General features: G+C 49.6%; 1 protein-coding gene across 4 annotated transcripts in view; it reads left to right on the forward strand.

Moving 5' to 3' along the window:
- The window catches only part of DPP9 (dipeptidyl peptidase 9), a gene marked incomplete at its 3' end in the record, with an annotated part of 46,613 nt that overhangs the window by 14,684 nt on the left and 12,798 nt on the right, over nt 1-19,131 (forward strand). For all 4 annotated transcript variants that reach the window (XM_080988819.1, XM_080988817.1, XM_080988816.1 and 1 more), the window contains 11 exons: nt 1,231-1,404; nt 1,745-1,913; nt 3,663-3,776; nt 5,724-5,852; nt 7,569-7,630; nt 8,998-9,098; nt 10,531-10,708; nt 14,518-14,683; nt 15,276-15,355; nt 16,905-17,057; nt 17,286-17,421. In XM_080988819.1, coding sequence (XP_080844945.1) covers nt 1,231-1,404; nt 1,745-1,913; nt 3,663-3,776; nt 5,724-5,852; nt 7,569-7,630; nt 8,998-9,098; nt 10,531-10,708; nt 14,518-14,683; nt 15,276-15,355; nt 16,905-17,057; nt 17,286-17,421 — 1,462 coding nt within the window. The remainder of the gene's footprint in view (nt 1-1,230; nt 1,405-1,744; nt 1,914-3,662; nt 3,777-5,723; nt 5,853-7,568; nt 7,631-8,997; nt 9,099-10,530; nt 10,709-14,517; nt 14,684-15,275; nt 15,356-16,904; nt 17,058-17,285; nt 17,422-19,131) is intronic.

Below are 19,131 nucleotides of genomic sequence, written 5' to 3' on the forward strand. Positions count from 1 at the left end.
ATAATAATAATAATAATAATAATAATAATAATAATAATTTATTTATACCCCGCCCATCTGGCTGAGTTTCCCCAGCCACTCTGGGCGGCTCCCAATCAAGTGTTAAAAACAATACAGCATTAAATATTAAAAACTTCCCTAAACAGGGCTGCCTTCAGATGTCTTTTAAAGATAAGATAGCTGCTTATTTCCTTCACATCTGAAGGGAGGGTGTTCCACAGGGTGGGTGCCACTACCGAGAAGGCCCTCTGCCTGGTTCCCTGTAATCTTACTTCTTGCAATGAGGGAACCGGTAGAAGGCCCTCGGTGCTGGATCTCAATGTCCGGGCTGAACGATGGGGGTGGAGACGCTCCTTCAGGTATACTGAGCCATTGAGGGCTTTAAAGGTCAGCACCAACACTTTGAATTGTGCTTGGAAACGTACTGGGAGCCAATGCAGATCTCTCAGGACCGGTGTTATGTGGTCCCAGTGGCCGCTCCCAGTCACCAGTCTAGCTGCTGCATTTTGGATTAATTGCAGTTTCTGGGTCACCTTCAAAGGTAGCCCCACGTAGAGCGCATTGCAGTATACACCGCCCTATAACCTGGGTCTCAGGGTGGTTCACAGAATAAAATCAAGATATAAAAACACAAAACACATAATAAAAATGAAAACAACAACCCAGTAGCTCCCCCCCATCACATTTTAAAACGGCATAGGATGTAAATCAGATCAACCAAAAGCCTGGTTAAAAAGGAACGCTTTTGCCTGGCATGTAAAGATTGTATAATGAAGGCACCAGGCAAACTTCCCTGGGGAGAGCATTCCACAGAAGGGGAGCCACTGCAGAGAAGGCCCTGTTCTTGTGTTGCCACCCTCCGCACCTCTTGAGGAGGAGGCACACGACGGAGGGCCTCAAAAGTTGATCTCAGGGTCCGGGTAGGTTCATATGGAAAGAGGCGGTCCTTGAGGTATTGCGGTCCTGAGCCATTTTAAGGCTTTGTAGATCAAAACCAGCACTTCCTTGTGTGTTGTGCATTTTTCGATTCTAAGCCTGCAGGCAGGACTTTCTTGTTCCAACTGATTATATGGAAGCCGCTCTGGGAGGCTGGGTTTCTTTGAGGGGTACAAATCCCCCTAAGTAAACAAATAAGATTTGCACAGTAGGTTGGTGGCAGAGCTTTCTCGTGTTTTCTCTGCGTGTACCTTCATGACCTTTTTTGGGGGGCCCTCCCCTGTTTTCCACCAGGCCACCCCCCACCACGGGATGTATTCCAGGGAGGAAGAGCTGCTGAGGGAACGCAAGCGGCTAGGGGTCTTTGGGATCACTTCCTACGACTTCCACAGCGAGAGCGGCCTCTTCCTGTTCCAGGCCAGCAACAGCCTTTTCCACTGCCGGGACGGAGGCAAGAACGGCTTTATGGTGAGCATGCGTTAAAGGCAGCAGCCATCCCACGCTGCACTGATTCACAGCGCTTGGTAATTGTTGGTAAACTGCCCTTGGGTGTGGAGGTTCTCTTTGCTCTCCTGTTCTTATCCACAGCGCTTAGTAATGGTCAGTATACAGTCGTACCTCCGCTTACGTATCCCTCTTTCGGTTTCTCCTTTCTGAACCTTTCCATTTTGTCTACCTTGAACCTCTGAACGTTCAGCTTCATGGGTTGTGCACAAATTCTAGTACTTTCAAAAAAGAGAGGAAAACTTTCTCCCCACTCTCCCTGCGCCGTGGAGAGTTCACAGGTGTGTGTGCTGCTTGCCCGCAGGTGTCTCCGATGAAGCCGCTGGAAATCAAGACGCAGTGCTCAGGCCCCAGAATGGATCCCAAAATCTGCTCCGCCAATCCGTCTTTCTTCTCGTTCATCAACAACAACGACCTTTGGGTTGCCAGCATCGAGACCGGGGAGGAGCGGAGGCTGACGTATTGCCAGAAAGGTGAGCGCTGTCTATAACACTCCCGTCTTGTGTGGAGGGGAAAATAAATATCCCTGCCTGATTTTTTTCCTGCCTGGTACCAGATCAGCCTCTAAATTACCGTATTTTTCGCTCTATAAGACGCAACCCCCCTTAAAAAGTAGGGGGAAATGTGTGTGCATTTTATGGGGCGAATGCAGGCTGCGCAGCTTTCGCTGAAGCCAGGAGAGCAAGAGGGATCGATCCCTCTTGCTCTCCTGGCTTCGTTTCGCTGAAGAGCCGCTGGGCAGCTTTCCCTCTCTGCGCAGCGCCCCTTCAGCGAAGCAGCAGGAGAAACGGAGCCCCTTCCGTTTCTCCTCCCGCTTTGCTGGAGAGGCACTGAGCAGAGAGGGAGAGAAAAATACGGCACTAAATTAACTTAGCTGGTACGTTAAGGCAATTGTTGTTGGCATCTGTCTTGGGAAGCAATGCAGGAGATGAAGTCAAAATGTTGGCAGGCTGCTTTGGCTGTAGACACTGATGCAGGAGAGATATGTTTTGTTGCAGTTGGGACAGATGAAGGTGTCCTGTTGGGCTGCTGCAGAAGCCCCATGGTGTTTCCTCTCTCTTTGCTCCTCCCAGCAACCATTCCTCCTCTGATCACTGCTGTAGATGCCACGACCTGATTTTCTGTCTCCAGGCACTGTGGTCCTTTGGGTTGATACTGCCAATCCTTCATGTCTTGTTTGCAAATACCAGCATGGTTAATGGTCATGTCCATAGATTTCCTAAATGGGAGCCCAAGCCTCGGAGCCCAAGCCTAGTCTTTCTGTCCCTTGTATTCAAATAATCCGATATGATAGCTGAAGAGAGCGGGAATTCTTGTGTAACCGATTCCCATGTATCCTGTAAATCAGAATTACAATCCTTAGAGCTTTTTGGAGGGTTATAAACATTTGTTTAGGTCTGTTCAGAACCTTGTAGGCTACTCAGGTGAATAATTTGAAGACAAGGCGAGTTGACTTTTAAATTAGTGGCCACCCCAAAAGCAGAGCCACCTGTGATCCTTCCCTTCTTACGATAATTCCTCAGGGCAGTGAGATGATGCTGTTGGGGGACACAACCATTTTCTGGATGGCATGCTAGGGACTTCCTGTATGACCAGTGGCCTAAGCCCTTACTCCTCTGCCAGGGCTGGGCAGGTGACATGAAACGGGGAATGTAAAAAGCCCTCCTGCAGCTCCCTGCGACCCCAAAAGCAGAGGATGACTTGCTTTGGAGAGAAGGGAACACAGTCATCTTGACTCACACATCTCTTCGCATGTGGGCCTTGCCTGCAGAAGGACATGGAAGAGAAGGCCTGGCTCTGTTATTTCATTTACCGTATTTTTCGCTCTATAAGACGCACCAGACCACAAGACGCACCTAGTTTTTGGAGGAGGAAAACAAGAAAAAAAATATTCTGAATCTCAGAAGCCAGAACAGCAAGAGGGATCGCTGCGCAGTGAAAGCAGCGATCCCTCTTGCTGTTCTGGCTTCTGGGATAGCTGCGCAGCCTGCATTCGCTCCATAAGACACACACACATTTCCCCTTACTTTTTAGGAGGGAAAAAGTGAGTCTTATAGAGCAAAAAATACGGTATATCATAAAATGGCCTTGACTATGAGCAAGGCAGCTTCCCTTTTTCTTAGGGCCCATCGGAGAAAACCACTCAGGGCTAGGTGATCATAGCCAGCTGTTGTAGGTTCAAGTCCCTGGCCCAAACTCTGCCTCCTTTCTCCCCACTGCAGGCTTATCCAGTGTGCTAGATGACCCCAAATCTGCAGGCGTAGCCACGTTCGTCATTCAGGAGGAGTTTGACCGGTTTACGGGGTACTGGTGGTGTCCCACATCTTGCCAAGAAGGTGAGTGCTCTGGGCACCTAGGCCACGCAACGATCCTACCAGCGCTTAGATCAGCCTTCTCCCATCTTTTGTTCCCAAGTGTTGTTGGACTACAACTCAGATCAGTCCTTGACAGCATGGACAGCTATCAGGGAGGATGAGTTGCCTTTTGTCTCAAAGCCCAAAACACAGCGACCTTTTCTTATAGGGGAGCCACTCCACCCCCATTACGCAGGTGGTGCTGTGGTCTAAACCACTGAGCCTCTTGGGCTTGCCAGTCGGAAGGTCAGCGGTTTGAATCCCCGCGACGGAGTGAGCTCCTGTTGCTCTGTCCCAGCTCCTGCCAAGCTAGCAGTTTGAAAACACGCCAGCGCAAGAAGATAAATAGGTACCGCTCCGGCGGGAAGGTAAACGGCGTTTCAATGTGCTGCTCTGGTTTCCATCACGGTGTCCCATTGTGCCAGAAACAGTTTAGTCCTGCTGGCCACATGAACCAGAAAGCTGTCTGTGGACAAACACCAGCTCCCTCGGCCTGAAAGTGAGATGAGCGCCGCAACCCCATAGTCACCTTTGACTGGACTTAACCATCCAGGGGTCCTTTAAAGGTAAAGGTAAAGGGACCCCTGACCATTAGGTCCGGTTGCGGACGACTCTGGAGTTGCGGTGCTCATCTCACTTTATTGGCCGAGGGAGCTGGTGTTTGTCCACAGACAGCTTTCTGGTTCATGTGGCCAGCATGACTCAGCCGCTTCTGGCGAACCAGAGCAGCGCACGGAAACGCCGTTTACCTTCCCGCTGGAGCGGAACCTATTTATATACCTGCACTTTGACGTGCTTTCGAACTGCTAGGTTGGCAGAGTCCTTTACCTTATTATTATTATTATTATTATTATTTATTATTATTCACATACCACCCTTCAACTGAAAATCTCAGGACTGTTCACAATATATAAATACAGGATAAAAGCACAAAATAAAGAGTTAAAACAAAAACAAAGCAAAACAATACACCCTCAAACACATTTAAAAGGTCTTAAAATATTAATCAGCCAAAGGCCTGGTGGAAGAGTAACTTTTTTGCTTAAAGATGTACAATGAAGGCACCCAGACAAACCTTTGGGAGAGCATTCCACAAACAGGGAGCCACCACAGAAAAGGCCCTGTTCTTGTGTTGCCGCTCTCTGGACCTCTCGTGGAGGAGGCACACAAAGAAGGGCCTGGCTATTTGACGGCTTCCTGTGTTTGTGTTCAGTCCAGCCTTTTCTTCAGAGCAATGAGGGCTGCAGTCTCAACTTTATTTTTAAAGGGAGGATTTTGGGCACAGAGTCTGGGTTGGTTTATATGGGGAAGGGCAGTCCTTGAGGTATGGCCCGTTTTCCTGAACCTTTTCCAGCTCTACAATATCCCTTTGGAGGTGAGCGTGTCCCATAGGCTAATTCTGTGCTGCGTGAATAAATACCTTTACCTGTCAACAGTTTCCACATTGAGCTTTCATGTGGCATAGAAGCCGCTTCCAGGAATATAGCAGAATAGAGCACAAGTTTAGCACTTATTTTTGTGATATTTTGCAAATGAAAATTCCCCCCACCCCTGGAAATGACCCCTGGAAATGACCGCTAAGCTTGCACCACGTTTTTCTACATTTCTGGAAGTGGCTTTTGTGTCATGTGAAAGCTCAGAACACAATGCAGAAATTAACAGTTAGGGAAAAACCTTGGGAAAATGGGATAAACCGCTCTGCAAATGCAGCCTTGGACCACAAGCTTCTAGACATGTGAGCAGGAGTGTTTTCCTTGGAGAATTGTAGCTAGAGTTTCCTGCCGCGCATTGCTGCATGCAGAAGAAGTCTGTGTTGCACAGTCCTCTTCTTGTTGAATGGGCCACGCTCCGAGGTCAGTGTGTGCAGGAAGAGACTGCTGGGAGGAGCTGCCTCAGAATTCACCTCCCCATCTCGCCTCCTCAACCTAGGTCCCGAGGGCTGGAAAACGTTACGAATCCTCTATGAGGAGGTGGACGAGTCGGAGGTGGAGATCATCCATGTTCCTTCTCCCGCCCTGGAAGAAAGGAAGACGGACTCGTACCGCTACCCCAGGACAGGTCAGTGGGGGAGCTGTGGGGTGAGGATGAAGGGGGCTTGGAAAACCCCACCTGGTGGACGACATCACCTTCTGCCTCTGATCCTTTTAACCAGAAGTGGCCAGAGTTGAACCTGGAACTCGCAGAATTCCTTAAGAGGCGCCTTAAGAGTGTCCTTCTTGAACTGTGGTGCCCAGAACTGGACACACTACTCCAGGTGAGATCTGACCAGAGCAGAATATAGTGCCACTGTATTCTGCTCTGGTCAGACCTCACCTGGAGTACTGTGTCCAGTTCTGGGCACCACAGTTCAAGAAGGACACTGACAAACTGGAACGTGTCCAGAGGAGGGCAACCAAAATGGTCAAAGGCCTGGAAACGATGCCTTATGAGGAACGGCTAAGGGAGCTGGGCATGTTTAGCCTGGAGAAGAGGAGGTTAAGGGGTGATATGATAGCCATGTTCAAATATATAAAAGGATGTCACCTAGAGGAGGGAGAAAGGTTGTTTTCTGCTGCTCCAGAGAAGCGGACACGGAGCAATGGATCCAAACTACAAGAAAGAAGATTCCACCTAAACATTAGGAAGAACTTCCTGACAGTAAGAGCTGTTTGACAGTGGAATTTGCTGCCAAGGAGTGTGGTGGAGTCTCCTTCTTTGGAGGTCTTTAAGCAGAGGCTTGACAACCATATGTCAGGAGTGCTCTGATGGTGTTTCCTGCTTGGCAGGGGGTTGGACACGATGGCCCTTGTGGTCTCTTCCAACTCTATGATTCTATGATTCTACCTCCTCTTTCTTGTATTTCTCTGTGGATTCTCATTTTCTTCTGGGAAAGCCAGATCATTTAAATTTTTGCTGCCCAGTGGCTGCCACAGTTGTTACTCACAAGAAAAAGAAATGCAAGGTAGTCCAATAGCAGGTTTTATTGTTGTAATCTTAGGGTGAAGGGTAATAATGGTAGAGATGGCAATCGTCCTGTGCTATTGACCAGCCAAGAACCTGGCTTGACCTCTTCAACCTGTTGGAAAACACCCTGGGGTGCTCCTGCAGCCCCCGCTGTCCGAGCATCCTCTGGTATGTGCAGCTCTGGAAAAGGCATTTCCCTTCTTCTCCAGTGCGCTCAGCGACATATACCAGATGGTATATGCACACTACACTTCTGGCATTACACAGCAAGAAGCATGAGACGTCATAGAACTAATCTACGTATTTATTTACGCACTGTGTACAGACAAAGCATTATGGTGTCTCTCTCACCAGCTCCGAGAGAGAACAGAATGAAGTAAAAGCAAAAGTACAGTCCAACAGTACAGACAGTGGAAGAGAGATAAGGCTGTATTCTGTTCCCACGGTCTTCCCAGACAGGCATGTGATTTATACCAATCTCATCTGCAGCATCGGATGCGTGAAATACAGTGGTGCCTCGCAAGACAAAAAACTCGCTAGACGAAAGGGTTTTTTGGTTTTGCGTTGCTTCGCTAGACGAATTTCCCTATGGGCTTGCTTCGCAAGACAAAAACGTCTTGCGAAGTTTTCTTAAAGCCGCTTGAAGAGGCGCAGTTGCGACGGACCGTGCTTCGCAAGACGAAAAACATCGCAAGACGAAAAGACTCGCGGAACGAATTATTTTCGTCTTGCGAGGCACCACTGTACTAACACAACCTACATGAAGGGAAATGAGTGTTAAAAGCATTCAGCTCAGCTGCCTCCTCATGTCCTTCTTCCCCTCCATTCCAGGCAGCAAGAACCCCAAAATCTCGCTGAAGCTTGCTGAAGTTCAAGTGGATAGCCAAGGGAAGGTAAGGGAGCTGGGTTCCAGTTTGTTAATTGTCTTTGACTTCTTTCCTCTCGGGCGTTCCTTTGCAAAGCAAACTCAAAAGCAGCTCAAGGTATTAATAGCACGGCACCCCGAAAGGAATTAAACCCATAACCAGAGGTACCACTGTAGTAATGCCTTGAACTTGGCCCAGTAGCAAATCGGCGGCTGGTGCGAATTTCTGAGCACAGCCGTTTTGTGCCAGCAAGACTCGTGTCAGCAACCCGTCGCCGTCTCTTAGCCTAACCTACATCCCAGGGTTGTTCTGAGGATGAAATGAGGAAGGAGGAGAACCTTGTGCACCACCTTGGGCTCCCCTGGAAGAAAAAGGCGGCCCTCATAAATGTAATAAATAAATGCAGGCAGCTTCCTGTTTCCTCACGTTCAGTATATATGTGCATTGCATCAAACCCAGAAGCGAAACATTGCAAAGATGTCACTAAAAGGGTGCTTGCAGGCCTTTCCAACGGCTTTCTATTATGCACGATTTCACAGATGAGTGCGGTGCCTTGAAACGCAACCCCTGCGTAAACATGGAGAATAAATCAAAATTCGTATAAACAGTGCAATCTATAAGGCACCAAAGCCCATAACATAGAATTCCGCTCGCTCAGCATTCACACCTCTGCCTCAGTCCACTGACACCCGCATGCATTCAGCCACACTTGGAACTTCCCAACAGTTACAGGTTCCTGAAATCCCCTGGGTGCGTAGATACGAAGGCCGCTCTGCAGCACTGGCATCATAGAGATGGAAGGGACCACCAGGGGTCATCTTGCCTTAAGTCCCTGCCACGCAGGAACCTTGTGCCCCATGTGGGGCTTGGAAATGCCCCCTCCCTGAGATGAAGAGTCTCATGCTCTACCGGCTGAAGTACCCTAGCTGTTTCTCCCGTGGCCTGATGGAGCGGGTGCTGTCAGTGGCGGGTTAAGTGGAGGGACGCAGGTGGCACTGTGGATTAAACCACAGAGCCTAGGACTTGCCGATCAGAAGGTCGGCGGTTCAAATCCCCGCGATGACAGGGTGAGCTCCCGTTGCTCAGTCTCTGCTCCTGCCAACCTAGCAGTTCGAAAGCACGTCAAAGTGCAAGTAGATAAATAGGTACCTCTCCGGCGGGAAGGTAAATGGCGTTTCCGTGCACTGCTCTGGTTCGCCAGAAGTGGCTTAGTCCTGCTGGCCACATGACCCGGAAGCTGTACGCCGGCTCCCTCGGCCAGTAAAGCGAGATGAGCGCCGCAACCCCGGAGTCGGCCACGACTGGACCTAATGGTCAGGGGTCCCTTTACCCTTTACCTTTTTAAAAAGTAAAACGAGTGGCAACTTCTCCCCTTTCCTCTTTCCTCTTTGCAGATAGTATCTTCCCAGGACAAGGAGCTGGTGCACCCCTTTTCAACGATGTTCCCGCGGGTGGAGTACATCGCACGTGCCGGGTGGACCCAGGATGGTAAATAGTAAGTGGACTTTAGTAATTGCAGTGGGGAAAGCAGGGAGCTCCTTATCCCCGGCCAGACCGTTTGTCCATCTCGCCCAGTGTTGCTTGTCCTTACAGGCAGTGTCTCTCCAAGGTCTCAGCAGAGAGAGAAAGAGGGTTTCCTCGCCGCTGGGCTCCTCTGTTCCAGTGTGGTGTAGTGGTTAAGAGCCGTAGTCTCGTAATCTGGTGAACCGGGTTCGATTCCCCGCTCCTCCACATGCAGCTGCTGGGTGACCTTGGGCTAGTCACACTTCTCTGAAGTCTCTCAGCCCCACTCACCTCACAGAGTGCTTGTTGTGGGGGAAGAAGGGAAAGGAGAATGTTAGCCGCTTTGAGACTCCTTCGGGTAGTGATAAAGCGGGATATCAAATCCAAACTCTTCTTCTTCTTCTTAACTGGGGATTGAGCCTGGGGCGTTTCTGCATGCAAAGTGGACGTCTTGCAGCTTCCCCCTGTGGTTCCTCTCCGTGTGTGTCTCGTGTCCGGCCCCTGCCTGAGAAGTTCTCGCAGATTTAGGCTCATCCGCACTTCCATTCAATCGGAACAAAACTGAATCACGAGGAGGGATTCTTGGTTTGCTGTTGTTCTTTATTTTTTGCTATGTTGTTTTGTGGTTTTATATGGTGATTTTATGTTGGTAACTGCCCTGAGATCTGCGAATGAAGGGCGGTGTACAAATTTAATATGTTGTTGTTGTTAATACATGGTTGTTGTTGTTAATTCAATTTATTAAAAAGCCCTTTTTGGAAAGATCTCAGGGCAGTGTGCAACATTAGAAACACGTCACAAAACACCAGTGATAAAAACATAATGAAGACATAGTCCATGTGTAGGCAAACTAAGGCCCGGGGGCCGGATCCAGCCCAATTGCCTTCTAAATCTGGCCCGTGGACAGTCTGGGAATCAGCGTGTTATTCCATAAGTAGAATGTGTCCTTTTATTTAAAATGCATCTCTGGGTTATTTGTGGGGCATAGGAATTCAGTTTTTTTGTTTCCCCCCAAAATATAGTCCGGCCCCCCACAAGGTCTGAGGGACAGTGGACCGGCCCCCTGCTGAAAAAGTTTGCTGACCCCTGACATAGTCAGAAGCATGTCATGGAATTCTTCTCAGTATTGATCCAGAGCAGATTCCAGCGTATAGTTAGCAGAGTAAACAACCTATAAATACATTGCAGGATTCCCAAACAAAATAGGCCAGAGGCAATTAATATTTCATTCAGCAGAGCTTTACTGCTACTGAAGGCAAATGAGCATAATGGTCACAAATCCTATACATTCAGGATTGGCACCGTCAATCAATCCACCCTGAAGGAGAGGCTACCACCTTGTGAGGCTGTTCGTTTTTTGGGTCTCCCAGTTACGAAATATTGATTCTCCTGCTCTCTTCCTCTCTGTGTCTCTCTCTGCTCAGTGCCTGGGCCATGTTCCTCGACCGGCCTCAGCACCAGCTCCAGCTCGTCCTGTTCCCCCCTGCCCTCTTCATCCCGGTTCCGGAGAGCGAGGAGCAGCGCCAGGAGTTTGCCAAAGCTGTGCCGGGGAACGTCCACCCCTTCATTATTTACGAGGAAGTCACCGACGTCTGGATAAACGTAAGGGAGCAGCGTGGGCTGGAATGACTGGAGGTGGGTGGGAAGGGCCTAGCCCCCCTACCTCTTCCCCCTGCCTTTCACTGCTGTTTTAGGAAAGTAAAGACTCCTCCCCAACACGTTTATTGAACACACACACACACACACCACCGACCTGGATCCCTGCACAGAGAGGTGAGACACTAGGCTTTGCATGCAGAAGGCCCTAAATTCAGTGCCCAACATCTCCAGGTATGGTGCAGACAAGGCTCCCGTCTGAAGCTGCCAATCAGTGCGGGCAGTCCTGCGAGAGATGGGTTTATGCGCTCCTAACTGCGGTAGCAGCGGTGAAGCAGAGGGGTTTATTCTCCCATGGACCTTTTGCATCCCCCTCCAACATTTGCAACAGTCTCTTCCAATCTGGCTGCTCTGGCCTGAATCAGAAAGGTCCGGAAGATGCTCTGGCACTCGTCAGCAGGGTCACGCCAGAGTGCTGGGTGGGAAGATGCTCCTGCAAAAACCTCCTGACAAGTGCCAGAGTGAGAGCCTGGAGCAAAAACTGGGACAATAGGAGCAGAGAAAAGGGAACAATTAAATCAGCCAGTTGCAACAATGGAGGTGCACTTATGAAAGCAAAAGTAGGAAAAGCACCTGGAACAGATGGTTTGACAGCAGCGTATTATAAAAAATTAGAGGAATTCTTAATAACACCAATGAAATTGGCAATGAATAGAATTTTAAAATGTGGAATAATACCGGCATCGTGGGAAGAAGCTTTTGTCGTGTTGATACCGAAACAAGGACAAGACCTGACACTAATTAAAAACTATAGGCCCATATCGCTGCTGAACAGTGATTACAAAATATTCGCTGACATTCTAGCCAACAGATTGACACAATTATTAAATGAAACTATACATAAAGCTCAAGCTGGCTTTTTGGGATGCAAACAGAAGTTGGGATTGGCTTTTGTTATTCTGGATATCCCACTTCAAATGTGACAGTTGGGGGTACTATTTTTTCTGCACGTAAGGCATCTGCTCAAGTCACTGAGTGCAGCTTCCCTTCACTTCTGAGGGCTCCGAAAATGATGTCAAGAGGCCTGGGGCCGCAGGAGAGGCAGCGTGGTGTAGTGGTTAGAGTGTTGGACTGCGGCCTGGGAGACCAGGGTTGAAATCCTCACGTGGCCACCGCTCTCGCTGGGTGGGTGACCTTGTGGGCCAGCCGCTGTCTCTCTCAGCCTGACCTACCTCACAGGGTTGTTATGGGGACCAAATGAAGAGAGGGGAAAACCTTGTGTAACGGATTTAGGGGTTGCTCGTGCGTAAGTTGCCGCCACTCCTGGCGAGGTTACCTGGTTAAACCCTTTCTGACTGAACAGCCTCCAGCATCGTGACTGTCTCAGTCGCTGGCAGAATCCGTCAGTGGGCGTTTCTTAAACTTCTTCCAGCACAAAAGTTCCTTGACGCCTAGTCTCCGCCTAGACTCCCTGCGCGGAAGTCTTCTGCGCAGGGAAGGTGTAGGCAGCGGAGGACCCGTACTCTCTCCGCTGGTCTCCGGCGAGGAGTCTTGGAGCCTCCTCTCCGATTCCCCCCATCTGCCCCCCTTCTCTACTGGTGTTACGCTGATTTCCTTCCCCAGCGGACGGGCTCCCTCTCTCCCTACTGGGACCCTCTCCGGTATCCCTCTGGAGCCTTCCCTCCGCCTCTAGCTCCGATGGCAGTTCCCTGACACCTTGTTTACCACGTTGAACTCCTTGGAGAAAATGGTGGGATAGGAATGTAATTAAGAATAGCAAAAATGTTTCTAGAGCCTAAACTCCCCACCCCAACAGACCACTTGGAAATTGCTAGAGCGGTCTTGGCAGGACTACTTAATGGTTTTTCTGCCTTCTCTAGCAATTGCACTGCGCTGTGCTAGAGGCTGTGTGCTATTCAGTTGCCTTTATATTGCTTCCTTTATTTCTTGCATACTGTTGTTTTATAGAATTCAGATTGCAGCGTGTCAGGGAACTGCCATCAGTGCTGGAGGGAGAGAGCAAAATCCAGAGGGATTCCAGAGAGCGTCCCGGGAGTGGGAGAGGCAGCCCATCTTCTGGGGAAGAGAATCAGCGTAGCACCAGTGGAGAAGGGGGGCAGATGGGGGAAGCGGCGAGGCGGTCCCATGACTCCTTGCCGGGGACCAGCGGGGAGAGTAAGGGTCCTCCGCTGCCTACGCCCTCCTTGCACAGACGGCTTCCGCGCAGGGAGAGTAGGAGGAGACTAGGCATCAAAGAGCTTCTTTGCTGGAAGAAGTTTAAGAAACTCCCACTGACGGATTCTGCCAGCGATTGAGACAGCCACGGGTGAGTGGCTGTCCGGACAGAAAAGGTTCACTCAGGCAACCCAGCCAGGTGTTTGCACCGGCTTACGCACGAGCAACCCCTAGAACCATTACACAGCGCAATAGAATAGAGTGTCAGAAGTAAGAGAAGCAATGAAAAACCAGTATAGTGTGACTTTTTCTTGCAGTGGGTGTACTGTCTCCCATTTTCAATGAAGTCAGTAAATTAAAATAAAATAAATCACAAACCTGCCACAGGCCACGTGAATGAAGTTCGTGGAGCTTTGGTCTGGCAGCCCCTGGCCTATAGGCTAGTTTGCCCTGCGAATGTCTGGAATTCATAGGCATTTGAGAGAGGCTTTGGCGTAGCATTCGAGACAGTGGCCACCCAGCAGGAGGCTAGTTCGGCCTACCAGATGATGGTTTGTGTTAATGGCTCTGTTCTCTTAGCTAGCTGGGAGCCCAAGTCACCGCCTCTGTTTTTGAAGCGCTTCAATAATCATCCATTCCTAATTTTATTTGCACACTTGTTTTTCCGCCCCAAAAAGAGAGAATCCTGCTCAAAGCAGTCTGTAGCAGACAAAACACGAATGCATCTCAAAATCAGCTGTCTCAGGAACACTTCCATCATAAAGCAACAGAATTTTTTAAAAATAACATACAACACACCCCAAACTTTTCAGTACAGTGGTACCTCGGTTTATGAAATTAATCCATTCTGGAAGTCCATTCTTAAACCAAAACTGTTCTTAAAACTGAGGCACGCTTTCCCTAATGAGGCCTCCTGCTGCTAGTGCCCTTCCACTGTTCGGATTCCATTCTTTAGACCGAGGTAAAGTTCTCAAACCGGGACACTATTTCCGGTTTTGTGGAGTTCGTAAACTGAATCGTTCTTAAACCGGACTGTTCTTAAACCGAGGTAAAGGTAAAGGGACCCCTGACCATTAGGTCCAGTCGCAGACGACTCTGGGGTTGCGGCGCTCATCTCGCTTTATTGGCTGAGGGAGCCAGCGTACAGCTTCCAGGTCATGTGGCCAGCATGACGAAGCCGCTTCTGGCGAACCAGAGCAGCGCACGGAAACGCCGTTTACCTTCCTGCCAGAGCGGTACCTATTTATCTACTTACACTTTGACGTGCTTTCAAACTGCTAGGTGGGCAGGAGCAGGGACCAAACAACGGGAGTTCACCCCATCACGGGAATTCGAACCACCGACCTTCCGATCGGCAAGCCCTAGGCTCACTGGTTTAGACCACCGCGCCACCCGCGTCCCAAACCGAGGTACCACTGTACTGTAAATTTAGCATCCAACCACGTTACACCTCCTGGCAGTAGCCAAAATAACAAGGGAGCTTGGCACTTCCACTTTCATCTGGGAAAGATGCCTGCCATGGTGTTGCTTGCGGTCCTTCTCTTGCCAAAACTTGCAAGGCTTTCAAACGTGGAGGGTGGGGCAGCTGGAAATGCCTCTCCCGTGATGTTGCTAGCATACCTCCCCTCTCTTCCGGGCAGGTCCACGACATCTTTTACCCTTTTGTCCAGCCAGAGGGGGAAGAGGAGGAGCTTTGCTTTATCCGAGCCAACGAGTGCAAGACAGGCTTCTGCCACCTGTACAAAGTCACAGTCGTCCTCCGGCGGGGCAGCTTTGACTGGATGCAGCCGTACATCCCTAGCCAAGGTGAGATCCCAAGAGCTGCCCGCCTGCCTGCAGTGCGAGTCTTCTGGGAAAAATTTCTCCCACGGTGCGCCTTGACTGTTTCCCCAGGAGCCAAGAGCAGTTGAAGGGGCAAATCTGGATAATAATAATAATAGTAATAATAATAATAATAATAATTTATATATATGCCGCACATCTGGCTGGGTTTCCCAAGTCACTTTGGGCGGTTCCCAACAGAATATTAAAAACAAGATAGAACATCAAACATTAAAAAATTCCCTAAACAGGGCTGCCTTCAGTTGTCTTCTAGAAGTCAGATAGTTGTTCATTTCCTTGACATCTGAAGCAGAAACAAACAAGGAAATAAGGAAGTGAGCAAACTCCAGGCTGAATCTGTGGTTGTTTGCAGCAAGGTTTGGGCATAATTCTTTACGTGCGGATAAGTGAATTTCTGCATAGTGAGCAGGCAGGCAGCAGGACATGTGTGTATTTTAGCTCCCCTACGGCGTTATCTATGTGCACATAGTATTGCTTTCATTTTTATTTAACAAGTAGGTTAAATAAAGCATTCTGCATTGGACAGACACGCTCTCTTGTCTCTTTTTCGCCCCAGAGGACTTCAAATGCCCTCTCAGGAAGGAGGTGGCGCTCACCAGCGGTGAATGGGAGGTCCTGGCCAGGCACGGATACAAGGTACAAGGAGCCCCCTTGGATTCGGCAGCACAGAATTGAAACTTCGAAATCCGCAGCCTGCCTCGCGTTTTGATTTCCATCTTCGCCCTCAAAATAAAGGGGTGGCAAAGGAGTCACCAGGCGAGTCTCTCTCTCTGGTGATGGCCTCCCCGGGAGCAGGATAACCACACGCAGCTGTCAGCCTCTGCATACACCAGTGGCCAAAAATGTGGAAACCTTTTGGGAAAAGTGTATTTCCGAGGTTTGGTGGCTCATAACACCACCTTTTTTTCTGGAGTAATACCATAAAATTATATATCGATCGAAAGATAATTTAATGAAGAATGTAATGCAACGAAGTTTATTCAATTATCTGTATTCTGTCGAAAGTTATAGCCAAATAACCAGAAAAAATGAGTTTATTGAGCCAATCAGGTGTCATTTTGTTTTGGCAATGATGGCTCATAACACCACTTTTTTGGAGTAATACCATAAAATTATATATCAATGGAAAGATAATTTAATGAAGAATGTAATGCAATAACTTTTATGAAGGATAATTGAACAAACTTTTGAAATTTTGGAATGGCCCAGTGAGAGCGGTCCTAGGCCAGGAGTTGATTTTATAGGACATCACATCTTTAGAAGTGGGTTTTCCTGCCCTGCTCCCCAAAGCAGAACAACAGAGCACTGGGAAAGTGTTCACCCCACGCCTTTATCTAGGGCAAGTGGACCGCAATATGGAACCCCCAGGCTGCTGCACTCCCTTGTCGCGTGGGGGTGGAGCAAGGCCAAAATTTGAGGATGCCTTTCCAAAGCCAGCTTGGTGAGGCGCCAGGCTTTGGGAAGGAGGTGTGAGGCTCTAAGGGGGTCCAAGTGCCCTCCCACCCCCTCCCCAAAGCTGGGAATTAGCCTTTGGGAAGAAGGTTAGAAGATTCTAGGACCCGAGGGCATTCAGACATCCTTTTTTCCGACTGGTCTTAGGAGTTCCTAAGAGTGTTCTCTTATTTGGCTATATATGCTGAGCTAGGTCAGCACCTCTTAGAATCTAGGAGTTGGATCATGATACTTAAACACAGTGGTACCTCAGAAGTCGAACGGAATCCATTCCGGAAGTCCGTTCGACTTCCAAAATGTTTGGAAACCAAAGCTCGAACAATGGAGGTGGAGACGCACCTTCCGATATACTGGACCGAGGCCATTTAGGGCTTTAAATTTGTTTAAATTATGCCAATAAAGGCTGAATGAGTGAATGAGTGATCCTATGAATAACAGGAAGTAGTGCGGTGTAGTGGTTAGAGGGTTGGACTAAGACCTGAGAGAGAAGTCCCCATTTAGCTGTGAAACTCACTGGGTGACCTTGGGCTGGCTGCTCACTCTCAGCCCAAACCACCTCACAGGTTTGTTGTGTGGATAACCCGGGAGAACTGTCGTGAGCTCCACCTTGACCTCCTTGGAGGAAGCGGGGGGCGAGGGGAATATAAATTAAAAACAAACCCAACTGGCCAGTTGTATCCAGATCTTAAAGCAATTTTCCATTGTAGTTTCTCCCTCTCTCCCCCTCCTACAGATTTGGGTGAATGAAGAAACCAAGCTTGTCTACTTCCAGGGCACGAAGGATACCCCTCTGGAGCACCACCTCTACGTGGTCAGCTACGAGTCCCCCGGGGAGGTCGTGCGACTCACTACCCTAGGCTTCTCCCACAGCTGTTCCATGAGCCAGGTCTGTCCCTCTGGGTCGCAGAATTCCCCTGTGTGTGGTTGGTTTCCCTTTTTTTAAAAGGAGGCCAATCTCTTATTAAGGAGGAGGCAAGTATGAGGGCAGTGGGGTCCATAATTCTCCTCGCCAAGATGACGACAACAACAATAATAATAATTTGTTGGGTAAAACTGTGGGGCTGGTTGGAGTGTCTCCCGACCCACCTTGCCGCTCTTCCTTGCCTCCCTGCAGAATTTCGACATGTTCATTAGTCACTACAGCAGTGTCAGCACCCCTCCCTGCGTCCACGTTTACAAGCTTAGCGGCCAAGAGGAAGACCCCCTCCACAAGCAGCCGAAATTCTGGGCCAGCATGATGGAAGCGGCCAGTGAGTAGATTTCTCTTGGCTTCCCATCAAGGGAGTTCGAGCTTGCTTTCGATTTTATCTGTTGCAGTTACACTGATGGCTTTTTCTGCGTCGTTCCACATTTTACGTTGGGCTTCGTTGTTGGAACTATAAATCTTAAAAGTGGAAAAAAGACCAGCAAACCTGTCGAAAAGCCCAGGGTACTGATGATATCACATTTTGCAGAATCTACGGTTGTCGACCGTAATCTGTTCAACTTCCGAAATGTTCGACAACCGAGGCTCAATTGTCGGTTGGCAATCTCAATGGAGAAACATGCTGAGGAAGCCAGTCGACTTCCGAGGCGCGTTTGAAAACGGAAGCATTCGGGTTCTGGATCGTTTGGCTTCCGAAGCGCTCGAAAACCGAGGTTCCACTGTATAGCCTTTTATTGAAAAGTATGTATGTATAATTGTGCGTATACATCGGGGTCGGCAACCTAAGGCCCGTGGGCCACAGGTGGCCCATGGGAGTCGTTTAACCGGCCCATGGACCCCCGCCGGCCGTTTGGTCAGCTCCCGTGTGCAGCGCTAAACCGGGGACCGCCTTCCGCAACGCTGGCCAGCTTCCCATTGGCTGCAGGAAGCTCTTGCAGCCAATGGGAAGCTGTGCACGCCTCCTCCACACCAGAAGGAGCGCCGGAAATAGCGTTTGCGTATGTGCACACACTCCAGCCCACCACGGCGTCTGCGGGACCGTGAACCAGCCCAAGCCACAAAAACTTTGCTGACCCCTGGTATACATGGAGTATCTCTGGTGGGGGACATGTCCTGCTCCTTCTGGGGCAGTTTGCTCAACTTTGGTCCCTACCCTGCACTCAGCTCTCACCTGTGGCTCCTGGAAGCTATTACCAGGCGACAGCGGCCACAATCCTGGAATGGCTTTGACTGGCCGACTGAACCAGGCGAGGGGAGCTGATGGGTCTCAAACCCTCACTGAGTTAGGGACTTCTGTGTGCGAAGATAGGCTCCAGCGGATGGAGTGGATGAAACCAAGAGTGGTCCAGTGCTCAAGAAGGCAGTTTCTGCCTGTGCCGTAGAAGGAAGTGAGGGGCAGGTGGGGCTTGTGGGAAGGGAGCCCATCTAGGAGAAGGAAAACTCTGATCCTAAACCTCCGCTGCACTTGCCTCTGTACTCATTTGTGAGAAAGGCTTTGGGAGTAAATCTGGAGGGAAAATCTACCCGCTGCCTCGCAGGATATCTTTGGGAGAAGAAAAGGCCAAAGAGGAAACCCTGCACAAATCTGGGCGGCGCCTTGTACGCCTCCTTTTTGGCAACTCTTGCAGCCAAGCTGGTGCCGAAACATTTCGCTCTGCTTTCCTTTGGACCACTTCAGCAAGGCTGGGGTGGTGGTTCTTGTCGTCTGGGCAGTCCAGGACCTCCAGACACACTGCCCAGGCTTGTGGCCCAGGGTGCTTCTCACACAGCGGTTTGACTTCACTCCCAGAGGCACACTCCATTGTCTCACAGCGAAGCTGTGTTAAGTTTTTCTTGGACATGGCATGGAGTCAGAGCTTGTCCCAAAGCTGGACCCCTCCCAAGCCTACCCTTCCCATTTCACTTTTGAGTGGCCTTTTCTGTGAAATAAAAGGTAAAGGGACCCTTGACCATTAGGTCCAGTCGTGGCCGACTCTGGGGTTGCGGCGCTTATCTCGCTTTATTGGCCGAGGGAGCCGGCGTACAGCTTCCGGGT

Source organism: Podarcis pityusensis, assembly GCF_964106645.2.
Source record: "Podarcis pityusensis genome assembly, chromosome: 18".
In the NCBI taxonomy this organism is placed as follows: domain Eukaryota; kingdom Metazoa; phylum Chordata; class Lepidosauria; order Squamata; family Lacertidae; genus Podarcis; species Podarcis pityusensis.